Raw genomic sequence first — 27,337 nt, 5'->3', positions numbered from 1 at the left:
CTGCCACAGTGACACCAACCCCAACCCCGGATCTGCAGGAGCCTGGGGGGATTTGGAGCCCAAAAGGGTTTGGAGAGTATTGAAATTGTTAATTCTGTGAAAAAGGAGCCGCTCTGGGTTTTCCTGGCTCAGAGAGAAATTTGGGAGAGCTGCTGGAATCCACCAGTCTGGAAATCCTCAGAAAAAAAGGGGAATGAAACAGCAGGAAAGGAAAGAAGGGATGGGAATGAGGAAAAGCCTGAAAATCACCCCAAAATCCCTTCTGGAGAAACGTGAACTTCCCAAATTTCTGGGATGGGCTGGGATTCCAGGAGGATTCCACGTTCTGCCACAGTGACACCAACCCCAACCCCGGATCTGCAGGAGCCTGAGGGGATTTGGAGCCCAAAAGGGTTTGGAGAGTATTGAAATTGTTAATTCTGTGAAAAAGGAGCTGCTCTGGGTTTTCCAGGCTCAGAGAGAAATTTGGGAGAGCTGCTTGGAATCCAGTCTGGGAATCCTCAGGAAAAAATGGGAATGAAACAGCAGGAAAGGAGAAGGGATGGGAATGAAATTTGGGAGAGCTGCTGGAATCCAGTCTGGAAATCCTCAGGAAAAAACGGGAATGAAACAGCAGGAAAGGCGAAGGGATGGGAATGAGGAAAAGCCTGAAAATCACCCAAAAATCCCTTCTGGAAAAACTGAACTTCCCAAATTTTGGGCAGCGTTGGGATTCCAGGAGGATTCCACGTTCTGCCACAGTGACACCAACCCCAACCCCGGATCTGCAGGAGCCTGGGGGGATTTGGAGCCCAAAAAAGGCCAAATTTCCCACATTTTCTGGAAAAAATCCCTTTTTTCCTTCCACTTCCAGGGCTCCAATCAGGAGAAAATTCTTCCCACAAAATCCTGCCTCTCTGGCCCATTCCTGGACATTCCGGGGCGTTTCCATCCCCTCCCATCCCTGTTTTCCTCCCAACTCCTGGAATTCCTGGCACCCAGATGAGCTCTGCAGGTGATGCTCCGTTTTTTTTTTTTTTTTTTTTCCCTCCTCCAAATCCCTCTGGATTAAAAAAAAAAAAAAAACAACAAAAAAAAACCAACTCCCTTTGGGTATCCTCGTGCTCGTCCCCCCCCCGAATTCATTAATTTATTTTTTAATTTTTTAAGGAATTTTTCCTCCCTCTCTGCCAGAGGATCCAACCCCTCCGTGCAGCTTTAAAACCACTTTTATTTCTGATTTTTTTTTTTTTCTTTCTTTTTTTTTTATTTTTTCAGGAGCGGTTTTGGGTGGTTTTTCTTTGTTTTTTTTTTTCCTGAGACTGTTCAAGGACAGCATCACTCAAAGACCTTGAGTAGCCTGAGGGAAGCAAACGGGAGCTTTGCTTCATAAATAAAAATTATTTTCTTATTAGGAGTGGGATTCGAGCTGCATCAATAACTTGATTATTTGATGCCGAGCTCTGCTCTTGAATATTTTTTCTGCCTCAGAGCCACTGCAAGCACTCAGGAACCTCACTAATGACTTGTGGAACATCATAGAAAAGTAATTTCCAAACTGTTTCCCCTAATTGGTTGTAATCTGACATTTTTGCTAGCAGGGGAAAAAAAAAAATATTAAAAAAAAAAAAAAAAAAAAAAAACAAAATGAGGTCGTTTAAAAAGGAAAAAAAAAAAAAAAAAAAAATAATCATGAATCACCTCTGTTCTTAAAGGGGATTTTAGTCACTGCTCCAAAAATTGGGAGAAGTTGAGGGATTCCTGTCAGGAATTCTGCAAGGAGCTCTGGGAAGAGACTTGAAAAATCGAATTTAAATTGGGGGAAAAAATGGATTTAAGATTTTGAGATTTAAAGATGGATTTTTGGAGGGGGGGGGGGAAAGGATTTTAAGATTTTAAAATGCATTTTTTTTGGAAAAATGGATTTTAAGATTTAAAAATGGATATTTGGAGGGAAAAATTGATTTTAAGATTGAAAAAATTGATTTTTTTGGGGGAAAATGGATGTTAAGATTTAAAAATTGATTTTTTTTGGAAAAATGGATTTTAAGATTTAAAAATGGGTATTTGGAGGGGAATGGATGTTAAGATTGAAAAATGGATTTTTTGGGGGGGAAAATGGATGTTAAGATTTTAAAATGGATTTTTTTGGGGGGGGAATAGATTTTAAGATTGAAAAATGGATTTTTTTGGGGGGGGGGAAATGGATTTTAAGATTGAAAAAATGGATTTCTTTGGGGGGAAAATGGATTTTGAGATGTAAAAATGGATTTTTTTGGGGGGAAAATGGATGTTAAGATTTTAAAATGGATATTTGGAGGGAAAAATTGATTTTAAGATTGAAAGAATGGATTTTTTTGGGGGGAAAATGGATGTTAAGATTTAAAAAATGATTTTTTTGAGGGGGAAAAATGGATGTTAAGATTTAAAAATGGATTTTTTGGGGGGAAAAATGGATTTTAAGATTTAAAAATGGGTATTTGGAGGGGAATGGATGTTAAGATTTAAAAATGGATTTTTTTGGGGGGAAAATGGATGTTAAGATTTTAAAATGGATATTTGGGGGGGAAGTGGATTTTAAGATTTTAAAATGGATTTTTGGGGGGGGGAATGGATTTTAAGGTTGAAAAATGGATTTCTTTGGGGGGAAAATGGATTTTGAGATGTAAAAATGGATTTTTTTGGGGGAAAAATGGATGTTAAGATTTAAAAATGGATATTTGGAGGGAAAAATGGATTTTAAGATTGAAAATGGATTTAAAAATAGGTATTTGGGGGGGAAAATGGATTTTAAGATTGAAAAAACGATTTTTTGGGGGGAAAAAAGGATGTTAAGATTTAAAAATGGATATTTGGAGGGAAAAAATCTATTTTAAGATTGAAAAATGGATTTTTGGGGGGGGAAATGGATGTTAAGATTTAAAAATGGAATTTTTTGGGGGAAAAAGGGATTTTAAGATTTAAAAATGGATATTTGGAGGGAAAAAAAGGATGTTAAGATTTAAAAATCGATATTTGGAGGGAAAAAAACGGATGTTAAGATTGAAAATTTGATTTTTTGGGGGGAAAAAAAGAGGATTTTAAAAGCTGATGAGGAATTAATTGCTTGCTAAATTGACAACTGTAATAATTCAGATTTTGCCACATCCAGAGGGGGAAACCACCCGGAAACAGGAGTTTTAAATCCTCAATAAATGGATTTTTTCTTGGCTTCTGGGACCTCAGCAGTGACATCCAGATCCCAATTCCTTCGGGATTCCTGCCTGGAGTCCCTTGAGCAGGAAATGCCCAAAAGTTTTCAGCTTTGGTTCGGTGCCTTTGATGTGGGAATGAACAGAAATGAGCCAGGATTTTAAAACATCCCTGGGAGGCAGCTGGAACGTGGAATTGGATGGAAGGGAGAAAAAAAGCTTTTTTTTTTTAAAAAAAAAAAAAAAAATTAGAATTATCAGGGTTGAAATAAATAAATAGAGATTGGTTTGTTTTGGGGGGTGAGGTGAAGAAAATATCTCGCATTTTCCTACAGAGCACAACAGTTCTTTGGGCCAAAATGACAAGGAATGAATTCTATTTCCTCCTGGAAATGTGTTTTTTTTTTTTTTTTTGTTTTTTTTTTTTTTTGCAATCCCTAAGGATTCTGCGTGCCTGGAATGACTTTGGGGAATTTCTCAACGGGCATTCCTGGCCAGTGTCACCTCTCCTGTCCCAAAAAAGGTGGAAAACACCCCAAAAATCACAGAGCACTGCGAACTGTGATTTGTGTGGGACGGGAGCTGCTCTCCCTGGCCGTGTTCTACCTCCCAAAATTGAATTTATTTAGGGTGTCATTAGGAAAAGAGGTGTTCAGCACAGGGGGGAGAATGAATGTGTGTTAAAAAACAGAGGTGGGCAATGCAGGGAAAGAATGGAGACAATAAAATAAAGAGAGTAAAACACAGGGAAAGAAAGAATAAATTAAAAACAGGTGGGCAATGCAGGGAAAGAACGGAGACAACAAAATAAAGAGTGTAAAACACAGGGAAAGAATGAATAAATTAAAAAAAGGAAGTGGGCAATACAGGGAAAAATGGAGGCAAAAGAGTAAAACACAGGGAAAGAAAGAAAAAAACAAAAAGAGGTGGGCAATACAGGGAAAGATTGGAGGCAATAAAAGAGAGTAAAACACAGGGAAAGAAAGAATAAATTTAAAAAAGGAAGTGGAGAATACAGGGAAAAATGGAGGCAAAAGAGTAAAACACAGGGAAAGAAAGAATAAATTAAAAACAGGTGGGCAATGCAGGGAAAGAATGGAGGCAAAAGAGTAAAACACAGGGAAAGAAAGAAAAAAACAAAAAGAGGTGGGCAATACAGGGAAAGAATGGAGGCAATAAAAAAGAGTAAAACACAGGGAAAGAAAGAATAAATTTAAAAAAGGAAGTGGACAATACAGGGAAAAAATTGAGGCAATAGAGTGTAAAACACAGGGAAAGAATGAATAAATTAAAAAAAGGAAGTGGGCAATACAGGAAAAGAATGGAGGCAAAAGAGTAAAACACAGGGAAAGAAAGAAAAAAACAAAAAGAGGTGGGCAATGCAGGGAAAGAATGGAGGCAATAAAAGAGAGTAAAACACAGGGAAAAAAAGAAAAAATAAAAACAAAAAGAGGTGGACAATACAGAGAAAGAATGGAGACAATAAAATAAAGACTGTAAAACACAGGGAAAGAATGAATAAATAAAAACAAAAGGAAGTGGAGAATACAGGGAAAGAATGGAGACAATAAAGAGTAAACACAGGGAAAGAAAGAATAAATAAAAAAAAAAGGAAGTGGACAATACAGAGAAAGAATGGAGACAATAAAAAAAGAGTAAAACACAGGGAAAGAGAAAAAAATAAAAACAGAAGGAAGTGGAGAATACAGGGAAAGAATGGAGGCAAAATAAAGAGTAAAACACAGGGAAAGAAAGAATAAATAAAAAAAAGAGGTGGGCAATGCAGGGAAAGAATGGAGGCAATAAAAGAGAGTAAAACACAGTGAAAGAAAGAATAAAAAAAAACCAAAAAGAGGTGGGCAATGCAGGGAAAGAATGGAGACAAAAGATTGTAAAACACAGGGAAAGAAAGAATAAATAAAAAAGGAAGTGGAGAATACAGGGAAAGAATGGAGGCAAAAGAGAGTAAACACAGGGAAAGAAAGAATAAATAAAAAGAGATGGAGAATAAAGGGAAAGAATGGAGACAAAAGAGAGTAAAACAGTGAAAGAAAGAATAAATAAAAAAAAGGAAGTGGACAATACAGAGAAAGAATGGAGGCAATAAAAGAGAGTAAAACACAGGGAAAGAAAGAAAGAAAGAAAGAAAGAAAGAAAGAAAGAAAGAAAGAAAGAAAGAAAGAAAGAAAGAAAGAAAGAAAGAAAGAAAGAAAGAAAGAAAAAGAAAGAAAGAAAGAAAGAAGAAAGAAAGAAAGAAAGAAAGAAAGAAAGAAAAAGAAAGAAAGAAAGAAAGAAAGAAAGAAAGAAAGAAAGAAAGAAAGAAAGAAAGAAAGAAAGAAAAAGAAAGAAAGAAAGAAAGAAAGAAAGAAAGAAAGAAAGAAAATAAAAACAGAAGGAAGTGGAGAATACAGGGAAAGAATGGAGGCAATAAAATAAAGAGAGTAAAACACAGGGGAAGAATGAATAAATTTTTAAAAAAGAGTACAAAAGGGAAAGAAGAGATAGATTAAAAAAAAAAAAAAGAATGGACAATACAGGAAAAAAACGAACACGCTAAAAAACCCCAAATGTAGAACAGCAGAAAAGGATCTGAGTCCCAGCTAAAACATCACAATTCCATTTTCTCCTGCTGAGGAACGGAATCCCACAGAATTCCATTTGGCCGACAAAAGGGCACGGAGGAGGCTGCGGAGCTGCTGGGTTGGGAATTTATTCTGACAGGGGAGTAAGTGAAATGTCCCAACGTTCTCTGTGCAGTGGGAATTAGCCAAGGAAACAGGAGCTGGAGGATTCCAGAAGGATCCAGGGAATCCCTGGAGCCCCTTCCTGAGCCTCAAGGGGATCCAGGAGAGCTGGAATTTGGGAATTCCTGTCCTGGAGGGCCAGGAGCCAGGGAATGGCTTCCCACTGGGAAAGGGGAGCTTGGGGTGGGATTTGGGAAGGAATTCCTGGCTGGGCTGCAATTCCCAGAGAATCCCTGGGGGTGTCCAAGGAAAGGCTGGAGCAGCCTGGGATAGCAGGAGGCGTGGAGGTGGGAATGGGATGGGAAGCCAGCAGAGAAGATGGAACCCCGGGCTGCAGGAATTGCTTTTCCAGCAAGTTGGATCCTACAGTTTGGGAGAGCCGAAAAATTCCATGTCCATGGAAGGGGCTGGGATGGGAGGAGCCTGAAGGTCCCTGAAGGGGGGGAGGGAAGAATTCCCACCCCAAATCCTTCCCTTCCTCACCTTTTCCCGGCACAGGGATGAAGCAAGGAGGGAAAAGTGGGATTGGCACAGGGAAAAGCTCCTCTCCAAATTTCGGGATAAATCCCAGCGTAGCTGGGAAAGGGGAGCTTGGGGTGGGAATTCCTGGCTGGGATTCCCAGGGAAGTCTGGACAGGACTTGGATCAACCTCTGAGATGGAAAGGTCTGGAACTGAGGTCCAGCCATGCCAGGCCAGCCGGGATTCCCTGGAATGGTGTCCCTGACCTGGAATGGTGTCAATGACCTGTTGGGATTCCCTGGAATGTTGTCCCTGACCTGGAATGGTGTCACTGACCTGTTGGTGTCCCTGGCCTGTTGGGATTCCCTGGAATGGTGTCCCTGACCAGTTGGGACTCCCTGGAATCGTGTCCCAGGCCAGCTGGAATTCCCTGGAATTGTGTCCCTGACCTGGAATGGTGTCACTGACCTGTTGGGATTCCCTGGAACGGTGTCCCTGACCTGCTGGTGTCCCTGGCCAGCTGAGATTCCCTGGAATGGTGTCCCTGGCCTGTTGGTGTCCCAGCCCAACTGGAACGGTGTCCCTGACCTGGAACAGTGTCTCTGCCCAGCTGGGATTCCCTGGAACGGTGTCCCAGCCCAGCTGGAATGGTGTCCCTGACCTGTTGGTGTCCCTGCCCTGCTGGTGTCCCTGACCTGTTGTTGGTGTCCCTGCCCTGGAATGGTGTTCCTGCCCTGGAATGGTGTTCCTGCCCTGGAATGGTGTCCCTGCCCTGGAATGGTGTCCCTGACCTGTTGTTGGTGTCCCTGCCCTGCTGGTGTCCCTGTCCTGTTGTTGGTGTCCCTGCCCTGCTGGTGTCCCTGTCCTGTTGTTGGTGTCCCTGACCTGTTGGTGTCCCTGGCCTGGAACGATGTCCCTGACCTGTTGTTGGGTGTCCCTGCCCTGCTGGTGTCCCTGGCCTGTTGTTGGTGTCCCTGCCCTGGAATGGTGTCCCTGCCCTGGAATGGTGTCCCTGCCCTGGAATGGTGTCCCTGCCCTGTTGTTGGTGTCCCTGCCCTGTTGGTGTCCCTGACCTGCTGCTGGTGTCCCTGCCCTGGAATGGTGTCCCTGCCCTGTTGGTGTCCCTGTCCTGTTGTTGGTGTCCCTGTCCTGTTGGTGTCCCTGGCCTGGAACGATGTCCCTGACCTGTTGTTGGGTGTCCCTGCCCTGCTGGTGTCCCTGCCCTGCTGGTGTCCCTGGCCTGTTGTTGGTGTCCCTGCCCTGGAATGGTGTCCCTGCCCTGGAATGGTGTCCCTGCCCTGTTGTTGGTGTCCCTGCCCTGCTGGTGTCCCTGCCCTGGAATGGTGTCCCTGCCCTGGAATGGTGTCCCTGCCCTGTTGGTGTCCCTGCCCTGTTGGTGTCCCTGCCCTGCTGGTGTCCCTGACCTGTTGGTGTCCCTGACCTGGAATGGTGTCCCTGACCTGTTGTTGGGTGTCCCTGACCTGTTGGTGTCCCTGCCCTGCTGGTGTCCCTGGCCTGTTGTTGGTGTCCCTGTCCTGTTGGTGTCCCTGGCCTGGAACGATGTCCCTGCCCTGGAATGGTGTCCCTGGCCTGGAACGATGTCCCTGCCCTGGAATGGTGTCCCTGGCCTGGAACGATGTCCCTGCCCTGGAATGGTGTCCCTGGCCTGGAATGGTGTCCCTGCCCTGGAATGGTGTCCCTGACCTGTTGGTGTCCCGGGCCACGTCCTCGTAGACGCTCTGCACGCCGATCTCCAGGCGGGTGCAGCCGTAGGCCAGCATGGCGCTCAGGTGGGGCCGCAGGCAATAGTCCGGCCGCGTCTCGATGGTGATCCCCACGCACTTGGTCAGGCTCCTCTCCGAGTACCTGCAGGGACAAATCCCATTTCTGGTTAAAATCCACCCCTTCTGGGCTTCCAGGGAACGTGGGACGAGTTTCTGGTGTCTTCCAGGTGAGGGTTTTTATGGATTAAAGGTTAAAATTTAGCCTTTATTCCTCTCCTACAGGGAAAAATCCCATCCTTGGCCAAAATCCATCACTTTCGGGTTTAAAGGGAACTTGGGAGGAGTTTCTGGTGTCTTCCAGGTGAGGGTTTTTATGGATTAAAGGTTAAAATTTAACCTTTACTCCCCCCCTACACAGAAAAAAACCATTTCTAGTTAAAATCCACCAGTTTTAGATTTTAAGGGAACTTGGGAGGAGTTTCTGGTGTCTTCCAGGTGAGGACTAAAGGTTAAAATTTAACCTTTCCTCCTCTCCGACTACCTACAGGGAAAAATCCCATCCTTGGCCAAAATCCATCACTTTCGGGTTTTAAGGGAACTTGGGAGGAGTTTCTGGCGTCTTCCAGCTGAGGGTTTTTAAGGATTAAATGGTAAAATTTGACCTTTATTCCTCTCCTGCAGGGAAAAATCCCATTTCTGGTTAAAATCCACCAGTTTTGGGTTTTAAGGGAACTGGAGAAGAGTTTCTGGCATCTTCCAGGTGAGGGTTTTTATGGATTAAAGGCTAAAATTTAACTTTTATTCCTCTCCTGCAGGGAAAAATCCCATTTCTGGTTGAAATCCACGAGTTCTGGGTTTTAAGTGAACTGGGGAAGAGTTCCTGGCATCTTCCAGGTGAGGCTTTTTAGGGATTAAAGGTTAAATTTCCTGCGGTGTTTTGGCGCTCCGCGGGTGAAACGATGCACAGAAATACACATTAATACAATCTGGGTTGTGTTAATTAATTGGGGTTGTAATTAACACAGTCTGGGGGCTGTTTTGGGTCACGAAGAACCCGTGGCAGCCTGGAGGGGATTCACAAGGATATCCATGAAAAATCCCACAAATCCCTTTGGGACTGAAGGAATCTGACAAAACCACAATTTTTTTTTTTTTTCTGGGATTTTTTTCTCCTTTTGTGCCCTTTATCTAACGAAGACTAATTACTCCAGCTGGTAAAAAAACCCCACTCCTGATGACAAATGGGAATTCACTGACCTGTGAGAGAGGGAAAAAAAGGAAAAAAAAAAAAAAAACAAAAAACCAAACTGAAATTCACAAAAGGAAATCATCGATCCTCACCATCACCAGAGAGAAGAAAATTCCTTTCCACGGGGGAAATCAACTCCCTGCTGCGTTTTTCCTCAACTTTGAGGTGGTTTTGTAACAAAACCGCAGCCCAGGAGCACAAATTTACTGCAGGAAGAGGAGAAACTTCTTTTGGAACTGCAGAGGAAAGCTGGCTAAGTCCCAAAGCAGGATATTTATGGGGATATCAGTCTCTTTAATGGCTCCAAATGGTGATTTTTGGGTGCTAATAGGAAATGCTGCTGGAAAAGGGGACACCTTGAGGAAGAGAGGGATGTTATTCCCATACCTGCACGCCCAAATTGAAAGGATGACTAAGTTCAGCCCGTCATTAAAAAAGATTAAAAGTCTGTAAAGATTCATCATCCCACTGCTGGAAATTTCTGAATGGAAATAAAAGCTCTCAGAGCAGCACAAAACACAATTCCACCTCCCCCCCCCCCCCCAAAAAAAAAAAAAACCTCCCGTTTAAAATCCTTCAAACCTCAAAAAAAAAAATAAAATAAACAGCAAAAAAAATTCCCCCAAGTGGGCTCAGACTCATTAAAAAAAATATTAACGCCCTTCAAACTGTTCAAATCTATATAAATACCGAGATATTTGGGGGATAGGCTGTCAAAAGAAGCATTTAAAAAAAAAAAAAACAAAAAAAAAACCAACAATAAAAACTCCGTGAAACATTTCCAAGTTTGTGGCTCACTAATCTGACAGCCCAACAGCACCAATTGTTTATCACGTCAGGGAAAACACTGCCAAAGTGTGATTCATTAACAGCAGACTCCCAAACACCCACTTTGCAAAGACGTGAGCTGCAAAAATTAAGAGAGAGAAACCGGAGCGAGAGTGGGGGGAAAAAAAAAAAAAAAAAAACAACCCAAAAAAAACCCCCAAAAAAAAGTCTTCAGCTCACTTGGGACAAAGGGTACCCGCTCCTATTAACACCAAAAAATCAGGGTGGAAATACAGAGGGGAGATAAGAGTAATTAAATCACCATCCTTTCCAGAAGGAAGAAAGAGAAATTTGATTTTTTTTTTTTTTTGGTGTTTTTTCTCCGCTCTTGAACTGGAAAGGTTCACTTGGATATCCGACATTTTTCTCCCGTTTGCAAAAGGGAAGTGTGTTTCATTCAAAGCCTGATAGCAAAGGCGGGGGTTTTATTGGCTGAGAAGCCAAACACAAGGAATATCAGAAGTGGACACGAATTAAAAGCTTTTAGTGGATTTACATAACCTGCCATTTTCTGGAGGGAATTATCACAGAGTGCCCACAGAAGCTGAACTGGGTATTATTACCCAGCACAAAGCTGCATTATACAACTAAATTATATTTGATATTTTATTCTTAAAAAGAAAGGGAAAAAAAACCAAAATCAATCTGACGCTGCTTCCACATTCAATTTCCACGTTTTCCAGGGCTGGGGGTGAGCTGTGAAACGGAGCTGGGGGGAGCAGCATCTCCTGGACCAGGGGCACCTCCTAAATCTGGATTTACATCAGGGATTTAAGGTTTTTTTTTTTTTTTTAACCAAGTTGTGAGGATCTCTCAGTTGAGAGCAGGGTCAGATCCGAGACAGGGATTTTCCTGTCAACAGAGGGGGGAAAAAAAAAAAACAAACACAGGAAAAGTGGAATAACACCTTCATCAGCGGGAAAATCCCAAAATCCCAGAATGGTTTGGGTTGGAAGGGACCTTCAAGGTCGTTTCAGGCACCTTCCACCCGCCCAGGTGGCTCCAGCCTGGCCTTGGACACTGCCAGGGATGGGGCAGCCACAAATTCCCTGAGATTCCATTCCAGGGCCTCCCCACCCTGGGAATTTCTCCCTCCACAGGGAGGAATTTCTTCCTATTTTTTGGAGGATTTTTGGGTGAGGATTTGGAGTTTTTTTGTGGGATTTGGAGCTTTTTGGAGGGGATTTGGGGTTTTTTGGGATACCCGAGGAATTCCTTCCCAAACTCCTCCCCTTTCCCAGGGAATTTCCTCCATTCCCAGCTCTCCCAGCCTGGCCTTGGATCCATTCCCATCCTGACTCCTCTCTGGGAATGAATTTCGGGATCCAGGAGATTCACTGGGAATTTGGGACTCCAGGAAGGGTCTCCCTTCCCTTTCCTGGGAATTCCCTCCATTCCCAGCTCTCCCAGCCTGGCCTTGGATCCATCCCCATCCCAACTCCTCTCCGGGAAGGAATTTTAGGATCCAAGGGCTTCATTGGGGATTTGGGACTCCAGGAAAGGCCTCCCTTCCCTTTTCCATCCCCAAATTCCACAAAAATCCCTCGGGATGGATCCTGAGTGTCCTGGATCCCAGAATCGTGGGATGGTTTGGGATGGGATCCCTGGACCTTCAATCCCATCCCATTCCCATCCCACCATCCCAGGCTGCTCCAGCCTTTCCTTGGACACTCCCAGGGATTCTCTGGGAATTCCACCCCAGCCAGGAATTCCTTCCCAAGATCCCACCCAAATCTCCCCTTTCCCAGTGAGAAGCCATTCCCCACTTTGTCCCTCTCCACCTTTCTGCCAAGAATCCAGCAAAATTCCCTCCAGGAATCTCCTAAATTTTAGTTTGCACTGCCACTGAGGAATCAGGGAGTCAGACCAAGGAGTTTTGCCTCCTGTCCATTCATTGCTCCCAAAATCTCAGGATGCTTTGGGTTGGAGGGGCCCTCCACGCTCATCCTCTTCCAACCTCATCTCCCTGCTCCCAAATTGGAATTCTTGCATCATTCCCCACCCCTATTCTCAGCTTTTTGTGGCCTTTTGCTACCAAAAAAAGCCGCCCAGCTCCGCAGCCGCGCCGCAGCCGCATCCAGCTGGGACATGATTTGCCTATTCCCATCCAATTTCCCGCTATTTATGCAGTCAGGGGTAATTTGGCTGCTGAATCACACGGAAAGCTCATGATTCTCTGACTTCAACCCAAATTTTTTTTTTTTTTTTTTTTCCAGAGATTTCGGTGCTGCTCAGAATAGAATCCTGCCCCGTTCCTAGAAAAACTGCTGGATGGTTTTTCCATCCTGTTGCGGCTTAACCACGGGACGTGGATTTATAGGGATAAATCCCAGCTCTGGGATGGATGGCTGCTGCCAGCCCTGAGAAAATGAGGATTTGAACACAATTTTAAACACAGGCCCGGGGGCAGGAACAGCAAAATCCCATTAGAAACCATCGGGGTCAGCGACAATCATTTCCCGCTTTGGAAATCCGTGGGATGGGTGAAACGTTGTTGTCCTGGGCTCTTTTTTGGTGTGTGACATCTGCTCCGGGTCAGATCTCCTGCAGGATTTATGGGATGTTCCGTATCCCTGTGAGCCCAGGAACAGCGCCCGGGGGATTTAGGGTGGCAGCGGACACGACGGATTTGCCAGCACGGGATCTTTACAAACAGCAGAGCTCCAGCCACAGATCCTGCGGGAAGGGGGAACTGCCTCTTCCCAAGCAGGAAAATCTGGGAAGCGAACACGGAGAGCTCTAAAGGGAGGGATTTCAGGATACCCACACACGAGAGGTCAAGACCTGATGAAGAATTTCTGATTGAACTTTACTGACTGGACAGAGAAAACCCTGAGAGAGTCGACGGATCCGAGCTCAGAGCCCCACCCATGAGCATGGGATTCCAGAATCCTGGAATGCTCTGGGTGGGATCCATGGACCTCAAATCCCATCCCATTCCAACCCCAGCACCTCCCACGATGCCAGGGTGCTCCAACCTTTCCTTGGACACTGCCAGGGATCCAGGGATTCTCTGGGAATCCCAGCCCAGCCAGGAATTCCCACCCCAAGCTCCCCTTTCCCAGCTACGCTGCGATTTATCCCGAAATTTGGAGAGCAGCTTTTTCCTGTGCCAATCCCACTTTTCCCTCCTTGCTTCGTCCCTGTGCTGGGAAAAGGTGAGGAAGGGAAGGATTTGGGGTGGGAATTCTTCCCTCCCCCCCTTCAGGGACCTTCAAGCTCCTCCCGTCCCAGCCCCTTCCATGGACATGGAATTTTTCGGTTCTCCCAAACTGTAGGATCCAACTTGCTGGAAAAGCAATTCCTGCAGCCCGGGGTTCCATCTTCTCTGCTGGCTTCCCATCCCATGGAATCCTGGAATTCCAGCCTGGGTTGGGTGGGAAGGGACCTCCAATCCCATCCCATTCCCACCTCCACGCCTCCTGCTATCCCAGGCTGCTCCAGCCTTTCCTTGGACACCCCCAGGGATTCTCTGGGAATTGCAGCCCAGCCAGGAATTCCTTCCCAAATCCCACCCCAAGCTCCCCTTTCCCAGTGGGAAGCCATTCCCTGGCTCCTGGCCCTCCAGGACAGGAATTCCCAAATTCCAGCTCTCCTGGATCCCCTTTGGGATCGGGAAGGGGCTCCAAGGATTCCCTGGATCTTTTTCCATGTGAACGTTCCCATCTCTCCCAGCCTGGCTCCACAGGAGATGAATTTTACCTTCCCAAGCACCAACAAACCCCTTGGAATATTCCCCCTCCTTCCCTGGAATACAGAATTATTTGGTGTTTGTACCACGGCACCGCTGAGGATCCCCCGCATCATCCCAGGAATAATCAGGAATCGGGACAAGAGAACAGCACGAGATGAGAGAGGGGCAATTTTAATAATAGGCTGACCACAGAGGTTCATTATGCAAACGAGGCAGCTGCCAAGTCATGCAAATTAAGATCCACAGAAGCCTTAAAAAGATTTGTGCAGACAGATTTTGTGAAGTCAGTGATTACAGCACTGTCTGAAATGGGGAGAAATAAAGGTGAGATAATTAATTTTAATCACTGGCAAATCTTCTGAGTGCATTTGCAGAGAACGCTGCTGCATTGACCAGACCTTTAAATCAGAACCTGCCTCTTAAATAAACTCTTTTTTTTTTTTTTTTTTGGATCTACGAGGCAGCTACTCCTCCACCAGACACGGGGTGTCGAACACTTCCTCCCTCAGAGGAAAAACAGCGCGGCTCTGGCAGGGAACAGCTCCCTCAACAAAGCCTCTCCATTAAACTCTGCTCTCCAGACAAAAACCTCATCAGCTGAGAGTCCTGAAGATCAAAGGCTCAATTATTCACAGCCAGGCGGGGCAGCTTCCCAAATCCCAAATCCCAAATCCCCTGGGATGGGGACGGCCGGGAGCCAGCACAGAGAGCTCCGACTCCGCAGCAGCGCAGGTGGGCTCACACGGCAACATCACACCTTTAACCCTCCTCTGAGGTTTACTGATTTCTGGAGAAGCAGAGAACAGAAAAAAGTAAAAAAAAAGGAGCAGGAAGAGGTGCAGGAAGCAGCAGAAGCTGCAAGAAGAGGCTCAAAGGTAGAAGCGAAGCAATCACCAAAATACGTTTAGGAAAGAAAGATCTCAACCAACTCAGCCACCCCAAAAAATTGGAAAGAAGGATCTCAACCAACTCAGCCACCCCATAAAATTGGAAAGAAGGATTTAAACCAAACCATTCACCCCATAAAATTGGAAAGAAGGATTTAAACCAACCTATCCACCCCATAAAATTGGAAAGAAGGATCTAAACCAACTCAGCCACCCCATAAAGTTGGAAAGAAGTATCTCAACCAACTCAGCCACCCAAAAATTAGAAAGAAGGATCTAAACCAACTCAGCCACCCCATAAAATTGGAGAGAAGACTCTAAACCAATTCAGCCATCCCAAAAAATTGGAAAGAAGGATCTAAACCAAACCATCCGCCCCAAAAAAATTGGAAAGAAGGATCTAAACCAACACATCTACCCCAAAAAAATTGGAAGGAAGGATCTCAACCAAACCATCCACCGCATAAAATTGGAAAGAAGGATCTAAACCAACTCAGCCACCCCAAAAATTGGAAAGAAGGATCTCAACCAACTCAGCCACCCCAAAAAATTGCCTGCAGGACATTCCAGCACTAGTCCATCCCTGGAAGTGTCCAAGGCCAGGTTGGGCTTGCCCCTGGTCCAGTGGAAGATGTCCCTGGCCACGGCAGGGGGTGGAGCAGGGTGGGCTTTAAGGCCCCTTCCTGCCCAAACCACTCCAGGATTCTGTGATTCCTGAAGGCAAAGATGGAATAAATTATGGGGATGTTCATATTACTGCTGTGGGTAATGGACTGGATTCCAGTTCCCATAAAAATTGGTGCTCCAAACCCAAATCCAGCACGCTGAGTGGCCACAGCTGGGCAGGGGAAGCTGCTCATCCTCCCTTGGCCTATCCCAAAAAAAAAAAAAAAAAAACCCAGACAAAAACAAACCAGCAAACATTTGCAAACTTAATTATTTCAGTTTGAAAAGAGCTCCAGGATCATGGAGTCCAACCATCCCCCAGCACTGCCACGGCCACCACTGATCCGTGTCCCCAAGTGCCACATCCACAGGGATTTTTAATCCCTCCGGGGAAGGGGACTCCACCTTTGGGCAGCTGTGCCAGGGCTCTGGAATTGTTCCCAATATCCAGCCTGAACCTCTCCTGGTGCAGCTTGAGGCCATTTCTGCTCATCCTGTCCCTGTTCCCTGGGAGAAATCCCGATCCCACCTGGCTGTCCCCTCCTGTCAGGGAATTCCAAAGAGCAAAATTCCCTCTGGAGCCTCCTTTTCTCCAGGCTGAGCTCCTTTCCCAGCTCCAAACCCTTCCCTGGAGCCTTCAGCCCCTCCATGTCCTTCTTGGAGGACAGAAATGTCCTTAGAAAAGACCCTCAGAGTCCTGTGGGAAGACTGGAGAATGTTTGGAGGGTTGGGTGAGAAAAATCAAGAATTTCAATCAGGGACCGAAGGAGTCCTGGGCCGGGAAAGTTCCTGGTCTTAACGTGGGGAAGAGCAAAGATTGGGAACATCCAGCACCTCAAACAGATTTAATGTATCATAAATAAAGCCCTTCTGGTGCCCTTGAGCAGCAGCAGCACAGGCCTGGGTGTCACACAGTGACACTGCTCGGTGACATCCACAAGTGTAGAATTAAGCCCAAAAAATGACCCCACAGGTTTCTGAAGGGAAAACTGTCACTATAACCCATGAGGATCTCATGTAACACATCCTCACCCATTACTTAAATTACCTCCTTGATCTTGATCTTTAAGCACTCTGCTTTATCACAGGGCAGCCTGTGAAACGCAGCCAAGAATTCATTCAGGAGCCACAATTCCCTGTGAATAAACCCAGAATCAGGGAATATTCTGACAAAGCAGGTGGCATCTTACTCAGCTGACATGATTCAAAAGCTGCAGGTTTGATGATTGCCCAGAGCAGGCATTTCTGAAAGCTCTAATGCCAATTATTTGACTTTAAGCTGCTCCCTTTTTATTACAACATTTTTATTACAACATTTCAGTGCTTTCTTTATCGCCAGCACCGGGACTACGAGAGAGCAGTTTGGTTTCTTAGCAGCCAAGGTTCAAGCTTTCAAATGCTGAAAAAAGTTACTAAAAATACAGCCATTTATTGACTAAAACACCATTTTCCACTTTTGATAAGGTAACAGTATCTATGCCGGCTAAAAGATAAGGGAGAACAACTTTTTCCCTCCATGAGATACCACCAGCAGGTAATTCTGCTCCCTCCTGCTGTTCAAAAATCCACAATGGGATCCTTTCTGAAGTAAAAACCCTAAAACACACTCATTTCCTTCTCTTTCTCAATGTTTTAACCACATTTTAACCACAAGGAATGGCTCTGCCACCTAAAAACCCTCGGGAAAAAAGGCAAAACATGAGTGGAAGCGGCTCAGTTCAGACACACTTCAGGCCTAATGTACTCTGAGGTAAAAAACCTGAACCACAGCAGTTATTTTCTCTTTCTCAGTATTTTTACCACATTTTAACCCCAAGGAAAGGCTCTGCCACCCAAAATCCTTCCCCAAGAAGAAAAGGCACAGGATGAGCAGGAGTGGCTCAGTTAAAAGATATTTCAGGCCCAATCCATTCTGAGGTAAAAACCCTAAAACACACCTGTTTTCTACTTTTTCTCAGTATTTTTACCACATTTTAACCCCAAGGAAAGGCTCTGCCACCCAAAATCCCTCACAAGAAGAAAAGGCCCAGCACAAGCTCAAGTGGCTCAGTTCAGACACACTTCAGGCCCAATCCATTCTGAGGAAAAAACCCTAAAACACACAGGGTTTGCTTCTCTTTCACAATGTTTTTACCACATTTTAACCCATAAAATGCACCTGTCTCCTTCTCTTTCTCAGTATTTTTACCACCTTTTAACCCCAAGGAGTTGCTCTACCACCCAAAAACCCTCTGAAAAAAAGGCACAGCTTGAGCACAAGCAGCTCAGTTCAGAGACACTTCAGACCTAATCATTCAGAGGTAAAAATCTAAACCACACCTGTTTTCTACTCTTTCTCAGTGTTTTTACCACATTTTAACTTCCAGGAATGGTTCTACCACTGAAAACCCTTGGAAAAAAGGCTCAGCATGAGCACAAAGTGGCTCAGTTAAAAGACACTTCAGGCCTTACCCATTCTGAGGTAAAAAACCTAAACCACAGCAGTTATTTTCTCTTTCGCAGTATTTTTACCACATTTTAACCCCAAGGAATGTCTCTGCCACCCAAAATCCTTCCCCAAGAAGAAAAGGCACAGGATGAGCAGGAGTGGCTCAGTTAAAAGATATTTCAGGCCCAATCCATTCTGAGGTAAAAACCCTAAAACACACCTGTTTTCTACTTTTTCTCAGTATTTTTACCACATTTTAACCCATAAAACACCCCCATTTCCTTCTCTTTCTCAGTATTTTTACCACCTTTTAACCCCAAGGAATGGCTCAACCACCCAAAACCCTCTGAAAAAAAGGCCCAGCACAAGCACAAGTGGCTCAGTTCAGACACACTTCAGGCCCAAGCCATTCTGAGGTAAAAAGCCTAAAACACATTTGTTTTCTTTCACAATATTTTTACCACATTTTAACCACAAGGAATGGCTCTGCCAACCAAAAACCCTCAGAAAAAAATGGCACAGCATGACCAGAAGTGGCTCAGTTCAAAGACACCTCAGGCCTGATCATTCTGAGACACAGCACGGTAAATCATTCTGAGGTAAAAAACCCCACAACACACCTGTTTTCTTCTCTCTCTTAATGTTTTTACCACATTTTAACTTCAAGGAATGGCTCTGCCACCCAAATTCCCTCACAAAAAGAAAAGACATGGGATGAGCAGAAGTGGCTCAGTTCAGACACACTTCAGGCCTAATCCATTCTGAGGTAAAAAACCTAGAACACACCATTTTTCCACTCTTTCACAATGTTTTTACCACATTTTAACCCACAAAACACCCCCGTTTCCTTCTCTTTCTCAGCGTTTTTACCACATTTTAACCCCAAGGAATGGCTCTGCCACCCAAAAACCCTTGGAAAAAAGGCCCAGCATGAGCACAAGTGGCTCCGTTCAGACACACTTCAGGCCTAACCTACTCTGAGGTAAAAACCCTAAAACAGATCCATTTCCTTCTCTTTTTCCTTCTCTTTCTCAGTATTTTTACCACGTTTTAACCCCAAGGAATGGCTCTGCCACCCAAAAACCCTTGGAAAAAAGGCCCAGCACAAGCACAAGTGGCTCCGTTCAGACACACTTCAGGCCTAACCTACTCTGAGGTAAAAACCCTAAAACAGATCCATTTCCTTCTCTTTTTCCTTCTCTTTCTCAGTATTTTTAAAACGTTTTAACCCCAAGGAATGGCTCTGCCACCGAAACCCTTGGAAAAAAGGCCCAGCATGAGCACAAGTGGCTCCGTTCAGACACAATTCAGGCCTAATCCATGCTGAGGTAAAAAACCTAGAACACACCTTTTTTCTACTCTTTCACAATGTTTTTACCACATTTTAACCCATAAAACACCCCCATTTCCTTCTCTTTCTCAGCGTTTTTATCACATTTTAACCCCAAGGAATGGCTCTGCCACCCAAAAACCCTTGGAAAAAAGGCCCAGCACGAGCACAAGTGGCTCAGTTCTGAGACACTTCAGGCCTAATCCATGCTGAGGTAAAAAACCTAGAACACACCTTTTTTCTACTCTTTCACAATGTTTTTACCACACTTTAACCCATAAAACACCCCTGTTTCTTTCTGTTTCTCAGTATTTTTACCACGTTTTAACCCCAAGGAATGGCTCTGCCACCCAAAAACCCTTGGAAAAAAGGCCCAGCCCGAGCACAAGTGGCTCCGTTCAGACACACTTCAGGCCTAACCTACTCTGAGGTAAAAACCCTAAAACAGATCCATTTCCTTCTCTTTTTCCTTCTCTTTCTCAGTATTTTTAAAACGTTTTAACCCCAAGGAATGGCTCTGCCACCGAAAACCCTTGGAAAAAAGGCCCAGCACGAGCACAAGTGTTCAGAGACACTTCAGGCCCTGATCCAAGCAGGATGTTTGCACGGACTAATTAACCGCCTGGCTGTAACGAGGAGCAGGAATAGAGGCTGCTGGAGAGGGAAGAGTGGTTTGGTTTATTTTTATTTTCCTCACAGCTTCCATCAAGGACCTCTGGGCAAGGTCTGGAGGGATCCTGCCACTCCTGACAAGCAGGCCGGAGCCCCGCTCCGCTCCTGCCATGCTGGGCTGATAAATGCGTAATTATCCCAAAAGCCATAATCACTGCCTGCTCTCAGACACATCCAAGCAGGTCCTGTCTTAGCTCAGGAAGCAAAACAAAACAAAACAAAACAAAAAAAAAAGGGCACTGAACAGAAAAAACCCTGACAAGACCTTCTCACACTGCTGGGTTTATCGAGCCTGCGGTGTTTTCTGAGCTCCCATCCATCAAGTTCACAGCAACAGCAATTTAGAGAAGTTTTTTGGTTTTTTTTTTCTGCAGCAACAAATTATTAGCCAGCTGTAACTGCAAACACCAGAATTAATTAACATATGCTGGAGTGAAATATTTGCAACAAGGAAAATGCGTGGCCGGAACAGGAGCTGAGTTGTTTTTTTTTTTCCCACCCCCATAAAAAAATAAATGTTTAGAGGGGGAAAAAAAAAACCCAAAACAAGGTTAATTTAGGCAAGGCAGTGCTTATCTCCTCCTCCCTTATGTGAGCTCTCTGCTTTTCCCAGTGAGCAGAGCCAAATTACAGTTTGGAAATTACGGCTTCACGTTTTTCCCAGCAGCAACACGAGGTCCCAGATTCCTCACGCTGAAATTTAGGGAGACCCAAGTCTGGAATTGGACTCCCCGATGTTTTTAGTGGTTGTGGTGTCTTTCAGGATCAGGCAGTTCCCAGTGGATATTTTTCCCAAGAATTGTGTTTGGTCACTCTCAGCCTGAACATGGAAATAATTTCTTTGGATTGAATTCCCACTTCACCAGACACCCCCAGTTCTTGTTGTGTCAGAGAAAAATCAACATTTATCCTTCTTTTCTCTTCTCTGTGCCACTCAGGACCTCATAAATCTCTGTTATATCTCTCTGAAATATCTTTTCCCTACTTCCACAGCATCATTTTCCTCCTCCCTGGTTTTTAAAGGGAAGAAATGAGCAAGGTTCAAGCTGTGAACGAGGCAGCTCCACGACACCATTTCCCAGTTTCCTCTCTATTCCCATCACTGTAATTCCTCACACTGAGCTGGCTTTTTAACTAATACCAAGCACCAGGGCTGTGTTTCCCACAGTTATCAACTAAAACTTTAAAATCTTATTCCTGAGTGCCATCAGCCAACTTGGAGGTCGTTGTTCTGTAGGAAAAAAAAACAGGAAAAATCTCTTTCATAAACAATGCTTCGTATCTGAACTGATTTTTCTCCTGCCCTTTCACAACAGGTCAAAACAACCTGTTCCAGCACAGGGACGCCACTAATGACTTCCCTCTGCTGTGTTAATTGATCATTTAATCCATCTCTAAATACCTTCCAGCAATTTCTGCATGCAAAACCTCCACTCTTCTCCCTGCAATCCGGTGAAGGGTTTTTAGAAACCCAGGCAAAGTCACTGAGATTTGTCAAACGCTTCGGAGAAAGCTACAACCCGAATGTGTTGTTCTGGTAGCCAGAGGGCAGGAATTCATCTGCCACAGGACGGGAACAAGAACCTCTCTGTACTCCATCTACGTAAAGAGGGAGGTGCTCTGGGGTTTTAGCAGCTGAAGAAAACAAAATCTTGTCCTGATAAATACAACTGAGCCCTGACACATCAGCCAAACGCGTTTTGCAATACGTCTGGAAGAGGAAAATACACAGAGGGCTTGTAAAATGTCCCATATTCAATTTATCAGGTGAGGAGGGCTCACGCTTCGCTTCACCACGAGCCAGGGAGTTGAAATCTCAGATCAATGTGTGAATGTCAGTAAAACAAACCACAACAATTTGTCTTAGATATGGGAAATCCAGCACACCGCTGATCATCCCAGCCGGGACAAAGAGAACGTGGATGAAACCATGGGATGGCTTCAAGCAGACATCCCAAAGCTCCTGCCCTTGCTCCCAGGGTGCTCCCACAGATTTCCCATCTCCTTTAGCTCCCACTAACAGCACTTGGCAATGACACCCAAAGAAAAGAAGCCAAAAAGTCATCCTGAAAGATGCGACAAAGCCATGAAAAAAGGAAGGAATGGTTCAGAGGACCAGAAGTTTGAGAGCCCAGTGAGGATCTGGGCCTGCTACAGAGGCGAGGGTGAGGATTCCTGTGCCAACCTGCAGCTCCTCCCCGATCCAGAGTCACGGAATTGTGAATTTATTAAGCTTGGAAAAGCCCTTTAAGCCCAACCAGCACTGCCAGGCCCAGCACCCACCCCTGTCCCAAGCACTTGTAAACTGATTTCTTTTTAAAAGTAATGACCAACCCTGCCAGGCTACCAAACCCAGGCTGAACTGGGAAAAAATCCCATTTTTGAGGGATAACAACCCCAAATTTGGATGATTTTCCAAACCAGTTTCTGGCTCGTGACGCAAAAAGCTCTGAACAAAGCGATGCTCAGCACAAAGAGAGAAAATTGGAGATGCTTGGAGCCCTGATGCTTCAGAAAGAACCAAATGCCTTTCTCAGGAACGATTTGGGGATTTCACAGGATCACACAATCACAGAGCAGTCTGGGTTGGAAGGGACCTTAAAGATCATCCTGTCCCCATCCCCTGCCATGGGCAGGGTCCCCTTCCACTGTCCCAGGGTGCTCCAAGTCCTGTCCAGCCTGGCCTGGAACGCTTTTAGGGATGAGGCAGCCGCAGCTTCTCTGGGAAAACCGTGCCAGGCCCTCCCCTCTGTCAGGGAGGAGCAATCCAAGGAGTAATTTCTGCACAGTAACCCAGGACGAACACTCACAAGAGTCTCTTGGCTTTAAGCATCTCCTTTCAGGGAGTGAAAAGCAGGAGGTCTGGGCAGCTTTAAGTCAATATTTCATTTTGGTCTCCTTCCCCTCAGCTTTGCCAGCTCTTCACCACAGTGACACTCTCAGCCTGCACAGCCTGGTGGAAAGCTTCCATGAGGAGATGCCCCCAAGATTTGTTCTTGATTTTTCTCATCTTTGCCGTGCAATTACTTCAGGAAAAACTTGGGGAAAAAAAAAAATAAACCCACCCCCATTCCGCCGCCTGTTGCCAAATCAATACAATCAACCATTAGGTCATAACTGTAAAGACAAGTTTCCCAGGGAATAGTCAATACCGAGTTGCAGGCGTGGGCTAACAAAGGATGCAGGAAGGAAAAAAGAAAAAAGAAAAGATAAAAAATCCTTGCATCTAAAATTACGGAAGAAACGACACGACAACCTCTTTTATTAAATCCACCCTGAAATTTGAGTTTTTTCTTGCTGCGCTTGATGACAGAGACGGCGCTGGGTGAGACTGACACGGGCTCTCAAAACACCCAGCTCCAATTTCAGCTCAGATATCGACTCACTGCGGCCTAAGGAAAGTTGCATATTCCCAGGAACAGCCACCTCTCAGCTGTTCCTGAGGAAAAGCACCACAAACTCAATGCCCCAAAAGCGCTGCTGCATAAATTAAAGTGCCCAGCCCAGCCCCTTTGCTTCTGAGTTTCTTTATCCACCTCTAAAATGAGACCGAGCTCGTCCCCATCTGACTCCGCCAGAGAAAAAACATTTAGCTCGAGGAAGGAAAACAGCTTGATTGCTGCTTTGAGGAAACGAAGGAATTGTATCCATAAAATGATAAAGAGAGCTAATAAAAAGCAGCCATCAGCCAGAACTGCCAGTGGAGAGCCGTGGTTTAGCTCATCTCCATCTCTTGCCAAACTCCCTCACCTATAAAGCTGCGACAGGATCGCACTCCGAAAAGTGAAAAAATGTGCAAATCCTCGTTTTCCCCACAAAAACGCTCCGGGCTTTTCTGCAGCAGCTCCAGGAACTCCTGGTGCCTCTGCCCCAGCTCCTCCTGCTCCCTCCTGCAGAGCTCCAAGGTGCCCACAGCTCCTCCTCCACGGCACGGGGCTGGAACGAGACGAGCTTTAAGGGCCTGGCCAAGCCGATTTTATGGTTTTACTCAACTTTTAATGGTGGTTGAGTCATTGTTTGGAAAATTATTTCAGCTTTTAGCTGCTGCAGTCGCTCAGAACTGCATCATCCTCGGGCACGGCCATCCCTCACAGCTCCAGGGACAATGTGCTGTCCCCAGGAGCAACTTCCTGGGACGGGCAGAGGTGAAATATTCCCTGTCGTGGCTAAAACCCCCTCAACTGGCACAACCTGGATTTTAGTCAGAAAAACACAGAGGAGACAGCCAAAGATCACCTGTGTCTTCCCAGAGGTGGGGAAAAGCAGAGATTGTGGGTGTTGGCCTCTCCTCCCGAGGAACAAGTGACAGGACGACAGGGAACGGCCCCAAGTTGTGCCAGGGGTGGTTCAGATTGGATGTTAGGAATAATTCCATCCCTAGAAAAAGTGGGAACAAGCTGCCCAGGGCAGTGGTGGAGTCACCATGCCCTGGAAGTGCTCAAAAACATGGATGTGGCACTTGGGGACGTGGTTTAGTGCTGCTGGACTTGGTGACCTTAAAGGTCCTTTCTAAACTTATCATTATTTCACGATTCCGTGATCTGGAAAAGAGAACAGAACCAAGCTCTGGAAGACACAGGAGCATCTTCCATACAGCAAGGACTGGCTCAAGGAGCCAGAAATGGGAGGTGGAAACTGCTCCTGTCCCAGTCCTCAGGGGAGCCAAGGCTCGGGGTGGGATCCTCTCACCTCGCGAGGCAGCCGGAGCAGGATGACTGCACCTCCTGTAAGGGCCCACCAGGAACACCTGAGCAGAGCTCTGAACCCGCCAGCTGAACCCACACCTGCCCCCAGAGCTGCCAGAGGAAAAAGGGGAGGTTTTTTCCTACCCAAGGAACAAATTCCCGCGGATTTCCGAATTTTCAGAGCGGCGCACAAACTGTCTCCGGAGACGAAGCAGGAAAAGGTCGTGCAGAGAGAGTCAAAAAATGAGGTCGCGGCACAACCCAAGGCCCAGAGAGAGGGTGAGCAAACCAAGGCTGCACAAACACCCCCCCCGGCTCTGCACTTCCAGCTTTTCAACATCCAACTTCCCAAACTTTCTGAGCCATGAGAAGCGCAGACTCCCGGGGCTGCCACGCATATTTCAAACCAAACAGCCCCTGCTCTGCCTGGCACAGCGCTCCCCAAAGCTGCAGCAAAACCCCTGCTCGACACCCCCCTGGAAAAGTATGGAAATTAAACCTCCTTTTTTTTTCTTTTTTTTTTTTTTTTTGTTCCGCGCCGACTGCACCCACCATGTCACCAGAAAATGAGTTTTCTTTCAAATTAATTTAGCGCCGTTGAAAGGCGGCGGCTCCGGGTTTACGGCGTCAATGAGGCGAGCAGAGCACAGCTGAGGGAACCATAAACAGCATCTCCCTATTTCACCAGCTCATTTCCATCCGGGCTGCAAAGCAATCTCTGCTGGAAGAGGGGAGAGCGGGTCCCCCGTCAGCGCTGCAGGGCATGGCAGGATCGGTTCGGATCGCTCGCGTCCTTCTGCGGCTCGGGGAAATTGGTAATGTTTTGAGTTTGTGCCTGCTTGGAAAAATCAGAACGCAGCAGCCACCCGCTCCCGCAAGCTGCAGGGTGGTGTAAATGAGGAGGGGATTAACCCTAGGACGGCGTAAATAACGAGGGAATTAACCCAAAAACGTTATTCATGCACGGCACCCCGTTCTCTCTGTGACATTACCTCTGGATCACCGGCACCACTGGAATTAAAACCGTATAATCACCAGGCCAGGTTCAAACTCACACAGGTGGCCAAGCCCTGAAAGAAGCTCCATCTCCAGCCACCGAGCCCAGCTGGCCGCTCGGATCCCACGCCACCATTAACGTTTTAGTGCGGGTCACCGGAGAACTTGTTGTGCTTTGCCAAATTACACAGCAGCGGGGCAGCAAGAACGAGCAAAGTATTCCCTCTGGCAGGTGTTCAGCAGTAATTTGCTGAAAACGTACAGGAAAAAGCAGGGAAATTCATTATTTAGCTCTGACAATGTCATGACCGCTAAGGCTGATGCTGTTTCCAGCAGCACGGGATGGAAGGCGGATTTACAAACACCGCTAATTTTGGGGTGGCTCCAATTCCTGAGGGAACACCTCGGAATCCTTGGAGGAAGATGGGTTTGGTTCCAGCATCCCCCCTTGGGAAACCCAAAACCACACGCGGCCAAAAACGTGCGGGTTTGGCTTCCTCATGTGTTCCATTCCAAACTGGAATATCTCCCATGCAGGAGGAGCAGCAATAGGGCAGATAACGGGATAAGCAATCCCATTCCTTGGCTGAGGAAGGAAAGAAGATGGAAAGCTCCCCGCCACGAGATTAGGATCTGATGAAATGACTTTTTTTGCTTAGAGAGCTTCCAAATAACATCGACTCCAAGATGCAGCAGGAAATGAGCAGCACCCAGGATGGCAACAAAGGCCAGACAGCTTTGGGGTAAAATTCCTTAAATTCTGCAAGACTTACGAAGGCATTTAGGGATAAACACGCAGTGACAAACAGTTTTTAATGGTAAATATAGAATGGTTTGGGTGGGAAGGGACCTTAAAGCTCATCCCATTCCAACCTCAACTCCTTCCACTACCCCAGGTTGCTCCGACCTGGCCTCGGACACTTCCAGGGATGAGGAATCACCACCTCCCCGGGAAATCTGTGCCAGTGCCTCACCACATCCAAGGCTGGAAACAAAGAAAAATCTGCCTGTTTCTCCAGAATTATTAGGAGCTGGGCTGCAAATCTCTGGGAACAAAAGGGAATTTAGGCAGATTTTCTGCTGTAAACGATCTGGCACTAAAACAACAGCCACTTATCTCCTGCCTGGCCCGCTCGGATGTCCAGAGGGATTTGACAGACAAGCTCCGATGGATCCAGCCATCGGCAATTTCCAACGCTGCTGCCTCCTGCTATTCCCCTCCTCCTGCCAGGAGCCAGGCACGGGAGGGGACACGGGGCCGGTGGTGAGTCCCCACATCCCAAAATTGCTGCTGGAATTGGAGCTGAACCCGGCAATTTGGAGCTTCAAGAGCCTCCCTGTCACTGCACCCACTCATTATGGCAGGGTGAGGGGTGGGAGCTGACTGTCAAACACCGGCAATTTTTAATTTCCCGCTCCCCCGGGCAGAGAAGGAGCTCCTTAAATCGCTCTCCTCCCCAGAATTCCCTGGATTTGCCCCGGGGTGAGCTGTGGCAGATGAAGGGTGAGGAGCTGCCTGCTCTGGAAGCATCACCTGGAGCAGAGGGTCAAGGTAGATAAGAGGAGAACAGCAAGCACTCGATGGCCCCAGCATGAATCACTGCGGAGTGACTCAAAGCCTGGCTTGTTTTTTGCTGGAGTCACAATTAGCACTCGGGAAGCTCAATTAAGAGACATTAGTGGAACGAGCTCCGGAATTGCAGGGCAGCTTCTTCGCTGCCTGCAGGAGCCACGAGGTGAAATGGGTTTGCTCTGACCTCTGGCCGGGAGGATTTCTCACTCTGGGGTCAGTGGAATACAGGC

General features: G+C 46.1%; 1 protein-coding gene across 1 annotated transcript in view; it reads right to left on the bottom strand.

Annotated features, from left to right (window-relative positions):
• Window positions 1-27,337, bottom strand: part of ELP3 (elongator acetyltransferase complex subunit 3) — an 89,615-nt gene that overhangs the window by 48,972 nt on the left and 13,306 nt on the right. The window contains exon 8 of the mRNA XM_053937844.1: window positions 8,080-8,241. Within this exon, the coding sequence (XP_053793819.1) occupies window positions 8,080-8,241 (162 nt within the window). The remainder of the gene's footprint in view (window positions 1-8,079; window positions 8,242-27,337) is intronic.

The sequence above is a fragment of the Vidua chalybeata genome, chromosome 3 (genome assembly GCF_026979565.1).
Source record: "Vidua chalybeata isolate OUT-0048 chromosome 3, bVidCha1 merged haplotype, whole genome shotgun sequence".
Taxonomy (NCBI): Eukaryota; Metazoa; Chordata; class Aves; order Passeriformes; family Viduidae; genus Vidua; species Vidua chalybeata.
Note: the sequence above shows the minus strand (reverse complement) of the source record. Positions and strands in the feature narration are given on the sequence as shown.